We start from the raw sequence: 16,823 nt of genomic DNA on the forward strand, positions 1-16,823 counted from the left end.
CTTCTGGTGACCCAGATGTTCCAGCTGTTCGGTGTGTACTTTGACTGTTAAAATAAAACCCGACATCTGCTCTTAGTTTGAATTGGTTCATTTATTGGCAGTCAGTGTTGGGCATGAGACAGATACACAAAGGCTACAACAAGGAAGAGTTTGACATTGACACATGAAAACAAACTACAAACCAGGTGGACAGCCTTCTCCATCACTCCCAGTAAACATTCGACATGGAAAGAGGTGTCCGCTCTGACTGTGAACTACATTCACTGATCTATTTTCTGTTTTATTGCGTCGTCCCATCGGCCGCTTCCCTTTTTGCTCTATTGTTCAAGCTAACAGCGGGTCGCAGGGCTCAGTTTCATAGTCGTTATTGTAACTACTGAGTTGGACAAGTGACAAAACACCGAAACAATAACACAAATCATTACAGCAACAATCGGACAAATTACGGATACACACATATAACACACAGCAAACATTTATTATATATCTAGTGATGATTTTTTTAATGATTGCTTCAACAATCAGGAGCCGTCATTTCCCCGTCTGCAGGTATACTTTCAGCTCTCTGCTTCACTGCTTATAATCGATGTACACAGAGGCTATGCTATGGTGAAACTGAAATATATAAAAAAAAAATCAAACTGCCTTAAAGTGCATCGCAGTGTTTCGGTCAGTCTAACTTAAACATCATGTGCTACTACAAGCAGACTAGAACCAATAGATAACAGTCATGGCTGCGTCTGATTAGAAAACACAGGACCACTAAAGTACAGCATCAATAAATGGGAACGACAACATATCTGTAGAGACACACAGCAGTAGGAAAGGGCAGCTTGGACACTGCTCTGACTTAGTGGCCCGCATGAACAGCTGGCTGTGGTGTCACAAATGCACTGAAACACACAGTGGGGATGAGCACAACATCTCAATAATCACACAGAGAAGGGAATAAGAGCATTCGGGCGAGTACAAAAGCAATCAGTGACCGCTATCCATTGTTTGGTCCTACCTGTTGTCTTCTAAGATTGCTTTGTTCACCGAAAAGTGCACAAAAATAGCCTGTGGAAACACAACAGAGCCATGTTTTGTGTCCTCATTTACAACTACACAAGGGTGTGCGTGGGTATTCACAAGTGGACATTTGGAAAGGGGGGGAAAACGCAAAAAGTCGACCTAGCAGTTTTGCTGGGCGTCACGTGATGGGTCGTCGGCTGTATAGTCTGTTGAACTTGTGTCATAGCTTTTGTTGAGAGATTAACAGAGAACACACAATGTGGAGCTAGGCCCTGCCTGCCAGAGATAGACTCAGTCCTGGTAGAGAAACCCGGAGGGACCCACTGTTTCCAAACTGGCTCGAGTTCCTCTTCAGCTACCGCCGGGATGCTGCTCCTCCATCTGAGCAACTGATCTCAAACCTCCTCAAGATTGGCTTCTCAGCTGCCACTGTCACAGAGAGAAAGAGAGACAGAGAGAAAGAGAGACAGCAAGCGAGAAAGAGAGAGAGCACTGGTTTGTTAATCCTTCCGGCCCCCCCTCCAATGAAACCGCACCTCGTTCCCAAGAGCACCATCCACCAACACGGTAAGTCATGGCCGCTGCGGCTGTCGCTTCATTGTCACTATCTTGTGTGGGTTAACTCAGAGATGGTTAGGAATAGCTTGGTAGCTGTGTTGGGACAAGAAGTTCACAATGTGGGCACTGGTCTCCCTCATGTCTTGAGGGGTAACTGGGCTCGTGGTGTGAGGGCAAGAAGGCGAAGGAAGTAGCGGAGTGCTGTGGGACGACGTTTCAACCACAGTTGAAAGAACCTCGGAGACAAAATGACCCCATCACCTCTCACAGTAGTGAAGGGTAAAGTCTTTGGAGAGCTGCTTCTCCCCTAACCCCCAGGGCTCCAGCTCAAATTTGTCCCCCACATCAACCTCATCATCTTCATCTTCCTCCTCGTCCTCCTCATAGTGGCTGGGCTCTTCAATGGATGTCTCCAGGTGGTAGGAGTAGGGCTGACCCTCGGTGTACTCGTAGATCGTCGGCAGGCTGCTCTTTAGGCTGCAGCGCCGGCGCAATGCGACTAGCAGAGGCTGAGGCATGGTGAAAATGTCCATGTTGTTCCCTAGGTCGATCCAGGCCAGGCTGGCGAATTTCTTGGGGTCTTTGAGCATTTCGGTGAGGTCTTTGAGTATAGCCAGGGTGAGGCGGTTGCCATTGAGGGCTAAGGTGCTGAGTTTGGGCAGCGAGGCGAGGAAAGGCAAGAGAAACCTCAAATTTTCGTCAACAAGTTCGGTGAAGCTGATGTCTACAGCCACCACACTGTCTCTGTTGTTTTGGAGGTAGAAGGCGACTTGACGGACGTCCCGGGTCGAGAGGGGAATACCAGACAAGTCGACGGAGTCGCTGGACATTTTTTTCTGTAGGGTTGTCTTGAGACTGTTGGGAATATGAAGAGAAGAGAGTGGTATTACTTAGATGTCTCTTGCACATACACAGACAGAAATTGCTTTTGGCTGGAGGATGAAATGATCTTTGAATGATTCCCCGATTGATGAAAAAAACAAAGCAGTAGTTTTATGCTGTGTTTCCTGAGCTGTATAAAGGAGGGGGGTAACTGGTCCAGCTTGAGCGGAAGGCTGGTACAGAGACTCCAGCATGGGGATTTGCTAGTGTAAACAGAAGAGTCAAAACATCCGAGCGAACCAGCAGCTTGAGCTTAAAGCTATGTGGGCCAGAAGCACGGGGCTCCTTATAGTGCAAGGTCACAACCGTTTCCCCCTGCAGAGATAAATTATGAAGTGCTTTGGAGGAACTAATCTGAATAAATCTGGCCATTTCAGTTATGGGGAGGCTAAAGAAAGACATGACTTTGCCTCTTTTCTTTTGTTGGTCAGCGACGTGCCACCTGATAACAGATTTTGGTGCAATTGAGCAAAGGAGTATGGAATCACACAAAACGTCCCCAGTTTGCTACACATAACAGAATCTTCTCATGAGCCGTGGCTGACATGTTGTGTATGAATGTCTGTAACACATCATGATTAGGCCACAAAACATATGCCGCAGGAATGCAGCAATGAATAATGCGTCATTAATTCACACTGCTCGCCATTAATAAATTATCACGTCAGAATGACTATTCATGCAAATAGCTAACACTTAATAAATTACAAGCTAAATATGATCTCACCCATTAAGTAACCTGTATCATAATAACTGTGATTCTATTACAGAAAAGTGCTTTTTTGTTTGTTTGTTGTAGACAGCAGCTTTTGACAAGCCTCTTTGAGAGGGAAGAACATGCAATGTGAGTTTGAAGTAGCCAAAAACATTTAGCAGGTGATGAATAATGTCACAGATAAACGATCATGAGCTCATAAAGGAAAACTTGATATCAATCTTGTTTTTGGCTTCTGACTGTGGCTTGTCAGCATTACTCAGTACTGTATCTGTGGATCAGTGGTTCATGCAGCAACATGTAGATGTACACCTGCCAGCCAGGTTTCTCAAAGCACCTTATGTATGAGGACTTTCATAAAGGTCGACTGAGCGCAGTGGAAAACTGCAGTGAGTTTGGTGGCATAGAAATGAGTGCATTAACTCTGATACTGACAGACATTAATTGTTGGCAGATTGGTTTAATTTGCTCACATGAACATACACTGATCTGACTACAGTGACTTTACAACACCTGCTATAAACAAGGCAGACAAACATTGTTTAAGCTCAGCAGATGCTTTAACAGGATTATAGCATGTTTGAAAAGTTCAGTCCCTCTGCCTGATTTTTCTGTCTTTAAAGGGGATTTCTGAGTTGAAATTCAATCAGGGAAGCTTTAAATGATTACTTTTCTGCCCAGGATTTCTATCTGTTTCAGTGCATACTCGGTATAACCCCTGGAATATCTTCGAAATCCTTTCAGGACATTGCATAATGAAAGCACGATTTGAAGCTGAATCTAAATATAGGCGATATTATGATCCCTTTCTGCAGCTAGCATTCGTGCCGAAAACATTTCTGAATTACTTGCACGCTCCTTTGCCCCTTTGTTTGCAGTCCCTTACATTTACAAGCGCCCGACTCCTCACTCACCTCCTCACCCCAGCCCTAGAGGAGGCAGTGTGTTTAACTTGAGCTGTTACTGAAGTGGCCTCCAAGCTGATTTGGTGTCAGAGTGAATTAAAGCATTCCCAGCGCCCTTGCGACTTACTGTGACATGCACCTGTCACTTGTTATGCACCCAAGTGGTTTTTTTTTGTGGTGCTGAAAATGGATGTGCCCTCAGCAGCATGCACAGCTCCTTTTTTTTAAAAGCAGGTGATGGGCTGATGATCAAATAACTCGTGAAAACCCCCCCAAAATCTGCAGATATCACCAGGATTTAAAAAGAAGTTTTAATCAGGTGCAGAGGACAAGAAATATGCCAAGCATGCTGCACTTCTATCAGACTCTTGTGAGCCAGAGTTCTTTCTCTCTCTTCTGTCTCTCGCATCCTTTTTTACATGACAGAAACCTCATTTTAACCAGAGGCACAAAGGTCCTAATGGCCGTGGCAGAGGCTTCGCTCCAGGTGTGAATAGGTTTTGATCACGCAGCTCCTTCCTTTTCAGACAGGCTTTTGAGCCCAGTCTGCACAAAAAAAGTATGTCTGAGGCATACACACTGGAAGCTTCTTACATCCTGCGTCAAGATCTGATACCACAAAACATGAGCGCTACTGATAACTTTGAGTAGATGGTTTTTCTTGTGAATTTTACATCCAAGAACATGAATATCAGGGCTCAGTTTAAATTAAGAAACAGTGCAGAGGTATGATGCTGGATATCTGTGGCTAAGTAGATGCCCAAAGAAATAATAATTATACACTGAATCCAGTAAGGACTTACAGTAATGACATCAGCCTTTAATAACAATGCATATTTACAAACAAGCAACCTAATAAACACCCTTTACATAGTTAAGAAATCAATTAATTTTACATTGTGGTGCCATATATTAAGTATTCCCACCAAGAGTGCACCGCTTGTCTCTACGTGTGGCTCATCAGTCTCCAAGTGTCAGCGATTTAATCCAACGAGGCCGCGTTCTAATTCAGTAAGCACAAATCAAATCGCTGTTGGGATTTAATAAAGTAAATATTCATTCTAAAGCTTGCTGAGTAGAAGTGAGATTGTATATATATATTTTTTTAAATTAAGAAACAGTTTTTTCTAAACATGCAGTTCAGTTTCCTCCTCATCTCCCCTCTGGGCTGTTATTGCATTACTCACGCCATTTTGTCTTTTTTGTCGAGTCATTTACGTTCAAACTTTTCTCTATTATTCATCTCAGTCCTCTGGTGGGTAAAGCCCATCTGCACGAGATGAGCAGTCTCGTCACACCTGCTCCCTGATGTCACGTATATTTTCCACTGCACGCTCATCATAAAGACGTACAGATGAGGTCGGCGTGCACTACAGATAGAAATCACACGCACATAATCCCTCTCAGCACTGCATTGTCCTTCATGCTGCAGGGTATTCAACCTCACACTTCACAATCCGTATCGCTAAAGGCAGTTCCCTCCCATGCACCAATCAGCCGCAACATTAAAGCCACTGACAGGGAAAGTGGATAACTCTGAATAGCTTGTTGCAGTGTAATGGACTGCTGTAAAATGCTGGATCCTGGCGTTTATGTGGACATTATTTTGACATATACTGCCTACCTAACATCCCTATAGACTTGGCTGACACCCGTCCATACAAGCCCCAAGCAAGTACTTGAGGGAACTTGTGGTGCTTTTGAGGATCCTTTAATGACCATACAACACAGATTAAGCCTAAAAACTATATGATAGTTCAGGTTATTCTGTTTCTGAGTGTTAGGTGAGAAAACAAAAGCAAATTATTAAGTCACGTAAAGCTTATGGGAAAGAAAAACACTTCTGTAAAAGTCAAAAAAGAGAAAAGGTCACAAAAAGTGTCTGCAAATTTTATACTGACATGAATTTAGCCTTAAGGTGAGAGCACTTCAGTAGCGTATCTGGGTCACTGCATCCATCAAGCCCATTTTTTTTCATTGCACTTGGAAAAACAAAACCAAGGAAAGTTTTCTAGCCAATCCTAAATAAACTAATTAGATTAGATTGAGATTAATGGGATTACTGAGTTTCAGATATTAATTCAGTGTGGCATTTCAGTCACACAAGTGTGTACAGTACTTAGAGGACTGCGTGTGCCGCACTAATGCTAGATAATGAAGGGATGAACAGTCCCGTGGCATTAAAAAGGACTGAGCTGTTTCTGTTTCCTCTGAGTGGAGAGAAACCCCACAGAAATGGATTTGTTGCTTTTTTTAAAAATTTTATTTCTTGCACAGAGGAGCCAGGCTGTCTGCAGCTGAACAAAGATGGAAGAGAAAGGGAATATAAATCCACTCTAAATTTGTATTTGTGACACACTTTCTTTGGTTTATTTGCTCTGTAAATGTAGACCAATAAAACCTTATTTGACAAAGGATAGACTTGGAATTTCTACAAAAATGCTCTTATGGTTGTGTGATAGTTATAAAGTTACAGCCAAGAACACAAGCAGCGGCCTAGCTGCACCTCTGAAGTTCACTTTTTTAAAAACAAAATATGATGTTTTTGTTTAATTATTGACAAAAAACACGGTTCTAATGTTTTATTACACTCAAAGTTGATAGACTGTTTATAAAAGATGGACATAGTAATAAGTTTGTCTCCTACTGGTTTCTGTTGCCTTAGGTTTAGCACTCGACTTCGGACAAGAGAGTGATATTGTAGTGTGAATGTGTGTGTGAATGGGTGAATGACTGAATGTAGTGTGAAGCGCTTTGGGGTCCTTAGGGACTAGAAAAGCGCTATACAAATGCAGGCCATTTAGAGCTGCCAGCTTAAGCCACAGACTGTATATGAAAGATGGACATAGCTACTGTGAAAAAGCCGAGGGTTTTCGCCTACGTCATCTGTGTGTTTAAAATCAGATGTAAGCAAGCGGCAGATTTGAATGAGAAGCCAAGAGACACTGGATAGTTACAGTATAGGCTAGCAACTTAATAATCACACATATCCTGCTTTAACCTTCTTTTTGACTCTAATGTGGAACATGATTTACATGATGAACATTAGATTATAATTATAATCAAGAAGACTTATAACTAGTAAGAACCAGGGAGTCAAAAGGTAATTTTTCCTTAGACATCTCTACAGCTGCACTAAAAAAAATCAGTTGTTGAATGAACACAATTTAATCATGGCACCTTTTTCCACGTGACTTAACCAAGTACAATAACCCATTTTTGACCATGTCAAACCAACACATTTGGCATTTGGTGGTTTAATGTAATCAGATTACGTTGGATCAACGTAGTATACTTGGAATTACTTGAAGTGATTTAAATAAGTATGTAGAGTGAAATTTGTTTTAATTTATTCTACACAAGTTAAAAACTTTAGGAAAACACAATGAAATCTTGTTGTTTGAACAACTACTTTGTTAATCAAGGCAATTACTGCTAGTCTTGCTTAATGAACCAATATGGGGGTTGATGATTTCATAGAGACAAACAACCATTTGCTCTTACATTCATGGGTAACTTAGAATCACCAATTAACCTAACTCTAATAACACACTGCAAACCAGCCAGATGTGGATTTGAACCCAGGCCCTTCTTGCTGTGAGGCAACAGCACTAACCATCACGCCACAAAACTGTCAAGCCAGGCTTAACAAAACTAGGAAAGCTATGATTACAAGGCTTGATACAGAATTCTCCGTACGTTTTTGTCCTTGACAGGTTAAACCACAATAAATAGCGATAGCACATACATGGTGTGGGTATAGTTGTCTGGCTCTTAAAACTCCAGCGATTTTCCTGCAGTTTGAGATCTAATGTGATCTTGTGATCAACTAACAACTAACCACTCTTACTAGATTATCATGTCATCTCAACAAGAACAAATTAAGTCCTACCTCAAAGCACACTGTGCGCTGTCAATCTTACGTGCTGCACAATAATGTTTAATATTTAGTATTTACTGTTATATTCCCATATGTCATCGTGATGTTGTTTATTCTTTTGCTCTCGTTTTCTTCTGCTTGTTTTCTTTTTTCATTCTCAACAGGTGAAATTAATAAAAAAAAACAAAAACAAAAAAAGAACAAATTAAGTTGCTGAATTTCATGCAGATGCTACATGATTTAATTACGTTCACCATAGAAACATGAAATTATTTAGTACATGTAACAACCATCCAATTTCTTTTTTTTTGAGTGTGGACTTCTTTTAGTAACAAGAGGAGTCGCCTCCTGCTGACCTTTAGAAAGAATGCAGGTTTAGCCAATGTTTTTGTATTGGCTAAACCTTGGCTAAATTCGTTTTTGAGGGGGTGGTGGGGTTGGTTCTTTTTACAGTTTATAGCCAACGATGACTAGTCGGCTTGGATAGCATGGCACATATAATTGACTGTATCTGTACTCAATGAACTGGACAAACCAAATTCGACTCTCTTGTGTGACTGAAACTCGACGATACAGCACCCAGTTGTCACTCAAAGCTGCCATTCCCTAAAAGCACTACTTTCTTCTTCTGGCCACAACAATAATGTAATAATATATATTTTCTGTACCTACAAGACAAGTAATTACAACACAAGCACAAAATTATGCCACACAGTATAATACATACTTTAGTTACTGTAAAAAAAATATTCACAAGCTTTAAGTTATATAAGAAATCTTCACCTTTTAGTTTTCAACAAAAGCAAAATAGCTACTAACGTTTTGTAGATATGTGACTGTTTCCGGTCACAAAGGCCTAGAGACTGGATTGTGACAATTTAGCAACCACTAGTAATGAGGGGAAAAATATTTATTCCCTGACCTGCTGGTGAGTGGTGCCTGACAGTTGATGGGAAATTGATTGGATACATGAAGGGTTTTGGTACATGACCATCTTTACAACCGATCTTATCCAGCGACAGCCAGCAACCAGTTGCAATTTACTTGGGGAATACACATGTTTTCCTATTGGTCAATGGTTGTATTACAGCTCAGTGTTGGACAGCTCTTGTTCAAAGTGCACATAATTTTTTTTAATGTACTAGGCTTTGTTTATGCAAAAGTGTCAAAAATGAAAAAGAGTGGCTATGGAGACTAAGTCACTTTTTACTTTACATCTCAGAGGAAAAAATGAATTATATGGTTTGATTTTTGTGAGCTTCACAGATGCTAGCAGATGTCCTAAATATATCTAACAAAGTCAATCTTTGTGCCTAATTTTAGTAGTTATTCCAGGCTAAGCTAATTGCTAAGCTAAACTGCTAGCAGAGTTCCCAAGAGGCAATGCAAGTTACTCTAAATGACCTTATAAATATTTGAATCAGAAATAAAATGACGAGTTAAGCTCTTAACTGGAAAAAGTAGGCTATCTCCAAAAACTTAAGTTTGGGAGGTGAACTTCCTTTTCACAGTCAGCAGCAGACTGGACCTGTCTCATCTCTGTCTAGCCTTGACAGGTATTTGTTCATGAACACAACAGCAGGCGAAGCTGTCAGAGCTCACAACACCTGCTGTATTAATATTCTGTTTTAGGGTGGATTTCTTGTTTTAATGATTCATGTTGTTCCTGCTGTCTCAGCCAGTGTCACACCGTCTCACTGCAGGTTTATGAAGCCAACAACAAGACTAAGTGAAAAAGAGCTATCGGAATTTAGCGACTGTATGATTCCACACATTTTCAGAGAAGCTGTCAGTTTCAGTAAAGTCGTGTTTTTTTCCTCTTCCGAGCTGAAATAAATGTCCGTGAGGACAACAAAGCCCTGCCTGTGCAGCTAAACAGTGAAATGTCTGATCTACATAAGCTTTTCTTCCAGTTTTTGCGTGTCACCTCTGAATGACTCGCAATAAACCCGTCTGATCTCGCTGAGCTCACATCGTCTCGTTTTCAGCCCTCAGATTGTTTTCATCTCTTTAAAATTAATCCATTATTTGCAGTGTGTAGTCAGATGTAGAATAAGCAATTACACGAGAAACAATTATGATAGGCTTTTTCTGTTCATGAATAGGATTACCAAGTAACACCTAGACACAAAAAATTTTGTTTGTGTTATTTGTGTGCAACCTAATTCTCTATTCATCATTTGCACATCAAAAGCAATGCACTTTTTCATGAAAATAGCTACAATTACATTTTAGCACAACCCTCCCAGCTTTTTTTGGCATACAGATGACACGTTTGCTGCCACTTTTGAAGAGCGAAACGCCAGTAGCGATGCAAATCCACCGCACGGTCCTCTCAGATATGATTGACAGCTGTGGTTATTCTTAACGTTTCTATCAGGTCAGCCCATGGCCAGCTCCGTCGTATTTCAGTGTCGGGTACAAAGATGAAAATCTCTACTGCTCGACATGGAGCCGAGCCCTGTTCTCTGTTGTGTGTGCGGCGGCTGACTTATTACAGACTGAATGTCTGGACAGAAGGGCTTACCAGGCCTGGGATTTCCGTCTGGACATGCTCTGCCTCAACCACTTTGAGTGTGGGGTCAGGTGATAGATCAGCTGTCTGCAAATCTTATCAGAAGACTTTATGGTGTCTGCATCCTGTAGACGAGGACAGAAAGAGTGCTGATAAAGGAACACAGAGCATGAGAGTAATAGTACTAAGGCAGCAGCTTTTTCTGCCCGTGGAAGTAAAAGAGAAAAACAGTTCTTTGCAGCTCTTTATACCTCTCAAGGTTTTAAATCCTGCCAAGTTTCCTCGATTCTTTTTTTTTTTTTTACACTCATCAACCTGTAGCTCCACCATATTTCACCTGAACAGAAATATTAATGGTTTATTATTATTCTTGAAGCCTTGAGCTACTCCTGAACAAAACACAATTTAACTGACTTGCTGGAGCAAGAAAATCTAATCACATGCAGCATGCACTGGGAAGCAAAACACAGGAAGTAGTAAGCAGAGGTGAGATACAGCAGCTACTGATAAACCCAGATAATTTCAATGTATTAATCATGCTGTGGCTCCTGGTGACCACTGCCTACATAATAATAATAATAATAATAATAATAATAATCATCATCATCATCATCATCATCATCATCATAATAATAAAAATAAAAATAATAATAATGATTCAGTTTTCATCTTTGATTTTTCAGACAGGCTGAATTACACATTCCCATCTGTACATAAAATTCAACCTTATTCTGTTTCAAGGTGCTATTTTGATTTATTCAATCTTGCTGGCACTGTCAGGTCACTCCAGCTTTATGAGTTTCAGGTATGAAAAATTTAACAAACTGCATTAAGCGGTTTTCCAGGATTCTTACTGAGCAGCTATTTCTAGCTCCTCGAGAGTAACATGTGTCGGCGGAATTTCTTTCGAGCATCTGTCTGTAGGAATGTCAATAACATCCTCGGATGAGATTTTCTTAAGAAGACAGCGATTCACAAACGGAATTCATAAGGGAAATGTTCTTAGGAGAAAGCTTTCCTTTGCAGAGTGCTAACACCAAGCTTGTCAGGGAAACACAAAAACACACAGAAAAAAGGAAAGAAACCTGACCTTCTTAGGACACTGCATCTCTCGAGCCAGACTGAGCAGCAGCTCGTGTGAGATGGGATCCACTAGATTGAGGAAGGCAGCGTTTTTGTACAAGATGTCGTTGAGCGATGTGCCTTCTAAACCCAGATCCTACCAGAGAAGACAAGATAACAAAAAAGAATCACAAACCCAGCAAGATGCAGTTGCAGAAATACACAATTAGGGGTCTAAGAATGTTGATTTAGTCCGACAAACAGGTCCCTACTGTGTCAAGGGCATCGTGACTCCTAATGGAAAGATAAAAGAAGCGTTTTGTTTTAAATATTCATTAAAGAAGACAGGCTGCGTTTTCATCTACAGTAGCAAAGTGAAATGTAAGTGGGGGGGAGTCACTGGGGAGAGGCTGTGTTTGGACATATCACCCCTCGGTGGCACTTATCCACAGGGCATATCTTGACATACCATAGTGCTTACTGTTTGCAGAAAGCAACCCATGCCTGACTCTCTCTGACCTCATGTTAATACCTCAGATCAAACCTCTGATTTCTACATGCTCTACTTTCATTGGTTGTTTAAAACTTGGGGAAAAAACAACTCAACCCAATAACTTTCAAATGCATTTAATATCTCAGTGCACATGCATCTATTTTTCCTCATTTATAATTCTCTTCTTGCCGTGGCACTTCAATATGTTAGAGTTTGAATACATTTCATTTGTGCTGCACGTAAATACATCTGCAAAGAGGTCAGAACTGACAGCTGTCACGGCAGCTTGCACGCAGTTATGATGAATCCGAGAGGATCTGCGGTGAAAAAAAGAAATCAAACCAACTAAAAAGAGGAGATGTCAGATGACCTTTCGAGAGTGATGAGACAAGCAGCAGTCAGCGGTGCTGCTGTGCGCGCTGAACCATACCAACTCGCCTTCATCCACATGTCCATCCTCAAGGTCCTAATGAGCCAATCTATGATGGCGAGCACTTGTGCAGCCCATGCAAGTTTAATGAGAAAAGAAAGCCATTGAGACACTACATACGGTACGCACACACCTGCGCGCATGCACACACATTCAGACACATCCGCTTTTTTTCCTTCCTTAAACACAATCTGCATTGATTGTAAAAGACAGTTGGAGTGGGAGGCTTGCAGCTCCACATTCCTGGCAGTCCTTTTAACAAGGGTGGCAGTAAACACAGACTGAACCCAAAGCATGGGAGAAGCTGCTTTTGCTCTTCTAAGAAAGACTTCTAAGAAAGAGAAGGTGTAAAAATATCTCCCTTCAGTGTTCATGCCTGATCAACTGTCACGTGCGAGTGTGAAACCAAGCCTGGATCCGTCCTCATATCTGCAACGAAGCTCAGATCTCTTTCTTATCTGCGGCAGAGCTCGCTGTTACACACCAATTAAATCTGCAGCTAATTCTGAGAACAGAATCTCGTCAATATCTGCTGCAAACTCTGCAAGAAAAAAAAAAAGATAAAGTGAGGATCATTTAATAAAAGTAGAGCTCATTTAGGGGAAAGTGAGCCTCCCGTCCCCTGTGATGTGGCTGTCATGGAGCCTGGCCAGGCCAGTTTATCTCCTTGGCTTGATTAAGGAGGTTCCACTCTCTCCTGTGTCAAGGCTTCAGAGTAATTAACACCGGACAGCTAAAAGACAGAGGAAAGCCCTAAGGGCAAGCAAACAAATGAGATCACTTAGGATATTGCTGTATCTTTGATGTGTCCACATATCCTTTCATGCGTGTTTTACACATTTGCCAAAGCAGGCGAGAAGAGGCTTTAAAGAAGCCCTTTGATTAAGATCCTGTATGGTGGAGTGTAGGACATTTGAGGTCATGTGTAGAAAACTCGTCCTACTTAATTTTGCAAAAACTACATCAAATCATCGCACTGAGTGTGTTCTTAGCTTGATGATGATGCATTTTAGAGGTAATTGATTTAGTTTCCTCAATTCATTTTAAAATGACAAAAATACCAAATCTTCACATGACTATAGGCACACACACACTAGAATATTTACAAAAATAAATAAATAAGGAAAGCAATGACAGTGGCCTAGATTTTCATTTCTTTAGGTAAGAGTTAATAAAACCTTTTGAAGTGGAATAATATTTTGTATTGGTGAACACAAGACTTCAGGGCTCTCATTGTTGCTGCTGGAGCACAGGCCATTACAGTGAGAGAGAGAGACATTAAGAGTGGGGAGTGATGGAGGTGCTAGGTCGCTCTAATGGGCACATTAGAACAGCCTAAGGAAAAGGTGAAACTCTGGCTTTAGAAGAGAAGGGAAACAAGGACAAATGCAGACAGGGATGGAGATTTATTTGTGCTCTGCATTTCAGGAAATATCCAGAACCATCAGGAGAAAATCAAATTTGAGGTAATGCGATGACACAGTGTGGAGTTTGAACATTTCCTCATTTGGTGGGTAGGTAATCCTATCAAATCTAATGTCAACACTGAGCACGTTTAGCCACAGTGAGAGAGAGTGGTGAGTCACGTGCTGTGTCTGCCAATGAAACACTGTGTCACAGGTACAGTGCTCTGCCAGTGGCCTACTTTCCATAAAAAACAAATGCTTCAGGAGGAAGTGGCCAAAGGAGTGAGCCCACACACGCGTGTAGTAACCGCAAAGGGAAATGAACGAATAATGTGGGCTTAGGTCAGAGGTCAGAGGCCGTTACAGAAAATGCTGGAGAACACTACAGTGCACCTGTGCCACCGCTACATTTTGGATATGCATGCAAAAGACTCATTCACGCACGTACACAGTCCCTCGCCGCTCTCTGTGAGATGGGAAAACAATGCATGCCCGCATCAACACCACAGCAGGCTTTAGGGCAGCGCTGCTGTTGGCAAACAACGTCCGACTTCACCATGCCCTGTGCAGGTTTCTTCCTTACCTTCCTCAGTAATTTGAGCACGTCGGTCGCCTGGTCTATCCTGCGGTCACGGAGCAGCTTCTGGATCTCTTTGATCCACGCCACTCTCCTCATGTACGGGCTGTGGTTAGTCCTTCGCAGCATTCCAGGCAGTTTGTCTGATTTGAGCATCAGCGCAAACAGAAAGTCCCCGCCGCCCCGACCTCCCCTCTCGCTCTCTCCGGCGCTGTTCAGGAGCTTGCGTCGCCTTTTGGAGAAATTCTCGTTGTCCAAGCTGCTCTGCCTGCTCAGTCTGGAGCCCATGGTGTTGTTGTTGTTTGTTGGCTTGTTTCTTTCTCTCTTTTTTTGACACAGTCAGACAGCACCACTACCAAAAGGACAATCCCATGACGAGCTCCAGTTGCCCGTTTCCAGCAGATGCTCCTAAGTGGATGGTAGAGAAAAAAAAAACAAAAAACAACAGCGTCGTGTTGTCTGGCTCTGCGACTGGCTGTCAGATGGCTGGGGATCCGGTACAGAGCCACATAATATCCTAGAACGCTCTAAACGATCATCGTTGCCTCGTGCACCCGTCACGCGTTAGTATATCTCGCTTTGTTTTTCTCCTCCGTCGCCGCCACTGTGCGCTACGTGCGCCAGGCTCAGATGATGATGATGATGCTCCGGCTGCTTCATCCTCCGGTCGTGTCTGCTTTTACGCTGCTGTTTAGATTTGTGCAACGTGGAGAGTCCGACCAATCGCAGCATCTGGTGCCTGCTGCGCGTCTCTCCTCCCAGCCATAAACCCCCCTCAGCCCTCTCCCTCTCCTCCCCGTGCAGCTGCAAAAAGGGGAATCAACTCACAAGAATATTCAGCACGTGATACCAATGTAAGCAAAAGAATCGTTGAAAGAAAGGGATTTTTTAAAAATGCTCTGAATGTGCCACTTTCAGTTTGATTTTTTTTTCTCTTAGGGGGGTCTTCGGTTTATCTTCCAGAAGACCTGAAAGTTTGTCTTTTAGCTCCAGATTCTCAAGTACGTGCTTCGCCATGGGCCCCGGTATAAATCTGAAATTTCTCTTTTGGCAGTCTTGTTGTTGTTCAGCCTTTGCATGAGCTGTCAGCTCCTGTTTGCATCAATCACAGCTTCACTAAGTCACAGAATTCACTGAAAAATGTCCACATCTCGTCTTTTTGTCACATTGCCATCTCTCTTTATTTATTTCCACGGAGGTCGGTGAATGGGGGGCCCCTGAGGTGCAGCCAGCGACATAATAGACAGCTCTCAGTTATTTCAGCCCCCATCCACACCTATTCTATTTGTAGCCCAGCTCCCATCATTGTGGCTTTAAGGACTTTGAGCCTGACTTGACCTTATTTGCTCTCATGATTCAGGCTCACTCTTGTTTAGTGGAGAGCACAGCGCTGTGATCTGTTGTCTAATAATTATTTTCCCTGGCTCTGGACCGGCCCAGCTGCATATTTTTTTTAGAGGTTGTAATTATGATTGACCAGTGCCCTTAATTTAATGCAGCATCCTCACGGCACTGACTTGTTTTGTCAGATCCTTGACTCTCGGAGCAATGCCGGTAAAGCGACCCAATTGAACAGCTTGCTCTAAATGCTGCTTTCCTGTTTCAGGTTTGCAAAGTTTTTGTGACAAGAGAATTAAATCTGCACCTAGAAACAGTTAATGGACATTAAAAAAAGATTCTCAACCCAGTGGCCAACTTTTGGTGGGGTCTGGTGATGATTAAGGTGCACAGATTCTGTTTGATTTACATATCGCAGGGAGCACTACTCTGTCAGCTTTATTATATCCTGTGTGATTGCAGCTTCACAGTGGCAGCAGGGTTATCGCTGTTTGAAAGAGACTCACATTTAACAGGCAGAGAGGGTCTAATGGGACAAATTAATGAGTACACATACATACATTTTTATTACTATTTTAAAGCTCTTCTAAGCTTTGCATCAGCCCATTATCTACAATATGGGGAATTCTCTTATTGTAATATTCAGTATTTGTTGTCCTTTTCTGTCTTGACAAGCCAAAGCACGTTAATCTATAACTGTTCTACCTGAAGATGTTTATGAACTGCAGGTTAATTGATATCAACATGATGTAGCACGACAAATGAAATAGTAAAAAAAAAACAAAAAAACAAAAAACAGGTCATGGTCAAAATAGCAAAGAAATCACGCAGCCCAAGAGGATAACAGTGAAACAGTGATGTCATTTGCTTGCCCCCAAGCAGCTTAGTGGTTAGGATGCTGACTCTGAGTAGCAACCATTTTTCTGGGGTTGGCAAAACTGAGCTTTTGTTCTGCTGTTGAATCCGTGTAGACTCAATAGTAATGTTCTATTGTGGCCGTTTACTACTGTCACATCTAATTATATTATGATGACTCATATATAATAAG

At 42.0% G+C, this 16,823-nt stretch overlaps 1 protein-coding gene across 1 annotated transcript in view; it reads right to left on the reverse strand.

Moving 5' to 3' along the window:
- Positions 1-86: 86 nt before the first annotated feature.
- Positions 87-16,823, reverse strand: part of lrrc75ba (leucine rich repeat containing 75Ba) — a 79,827-nt gene continuing 63,090 nt past the window's right edge. The window contains exons 2-5 of the mRNA XM_080893130.1: positions 14,444-15,082; positions 11,560-11,688; positions 10,482-10,594; positions 87-2,427 (exon numbers count right to left, since the gene is read on the reverse strand). Of these exons, the coding sequence (XP_080749256.1) occupies positions 1,830-2,427; positions 10,482-10,594; positions 11,560-11,688; positions 14,444-14,725 (1,122 nt within the window). The 5' untranslated portion in view covers positions 14,726-15,082 and the 3' untranslated portion in view covers positions 87-1,829. The remainder of the gene's footprint in view (positions 2,428-10,481; positions 10,595-11,559; positions 11,689-14,443; positions 15,083-16,823) is intronic.

This window comes from Rhamphochromis sp. 'chilingali' (genome assembly GCF_963969265.1).
Source record: "Rhamphochromis sp. 'chilingali' genome assembly, chromosome: 10".
Lineage (NCBI taxonomy): Eukaryota > Metazoa > Chordata > Actinopteri > Cichliformes > Cichlidae > Rhamphochromis > Rhamphochromis sp. 'chilingali'.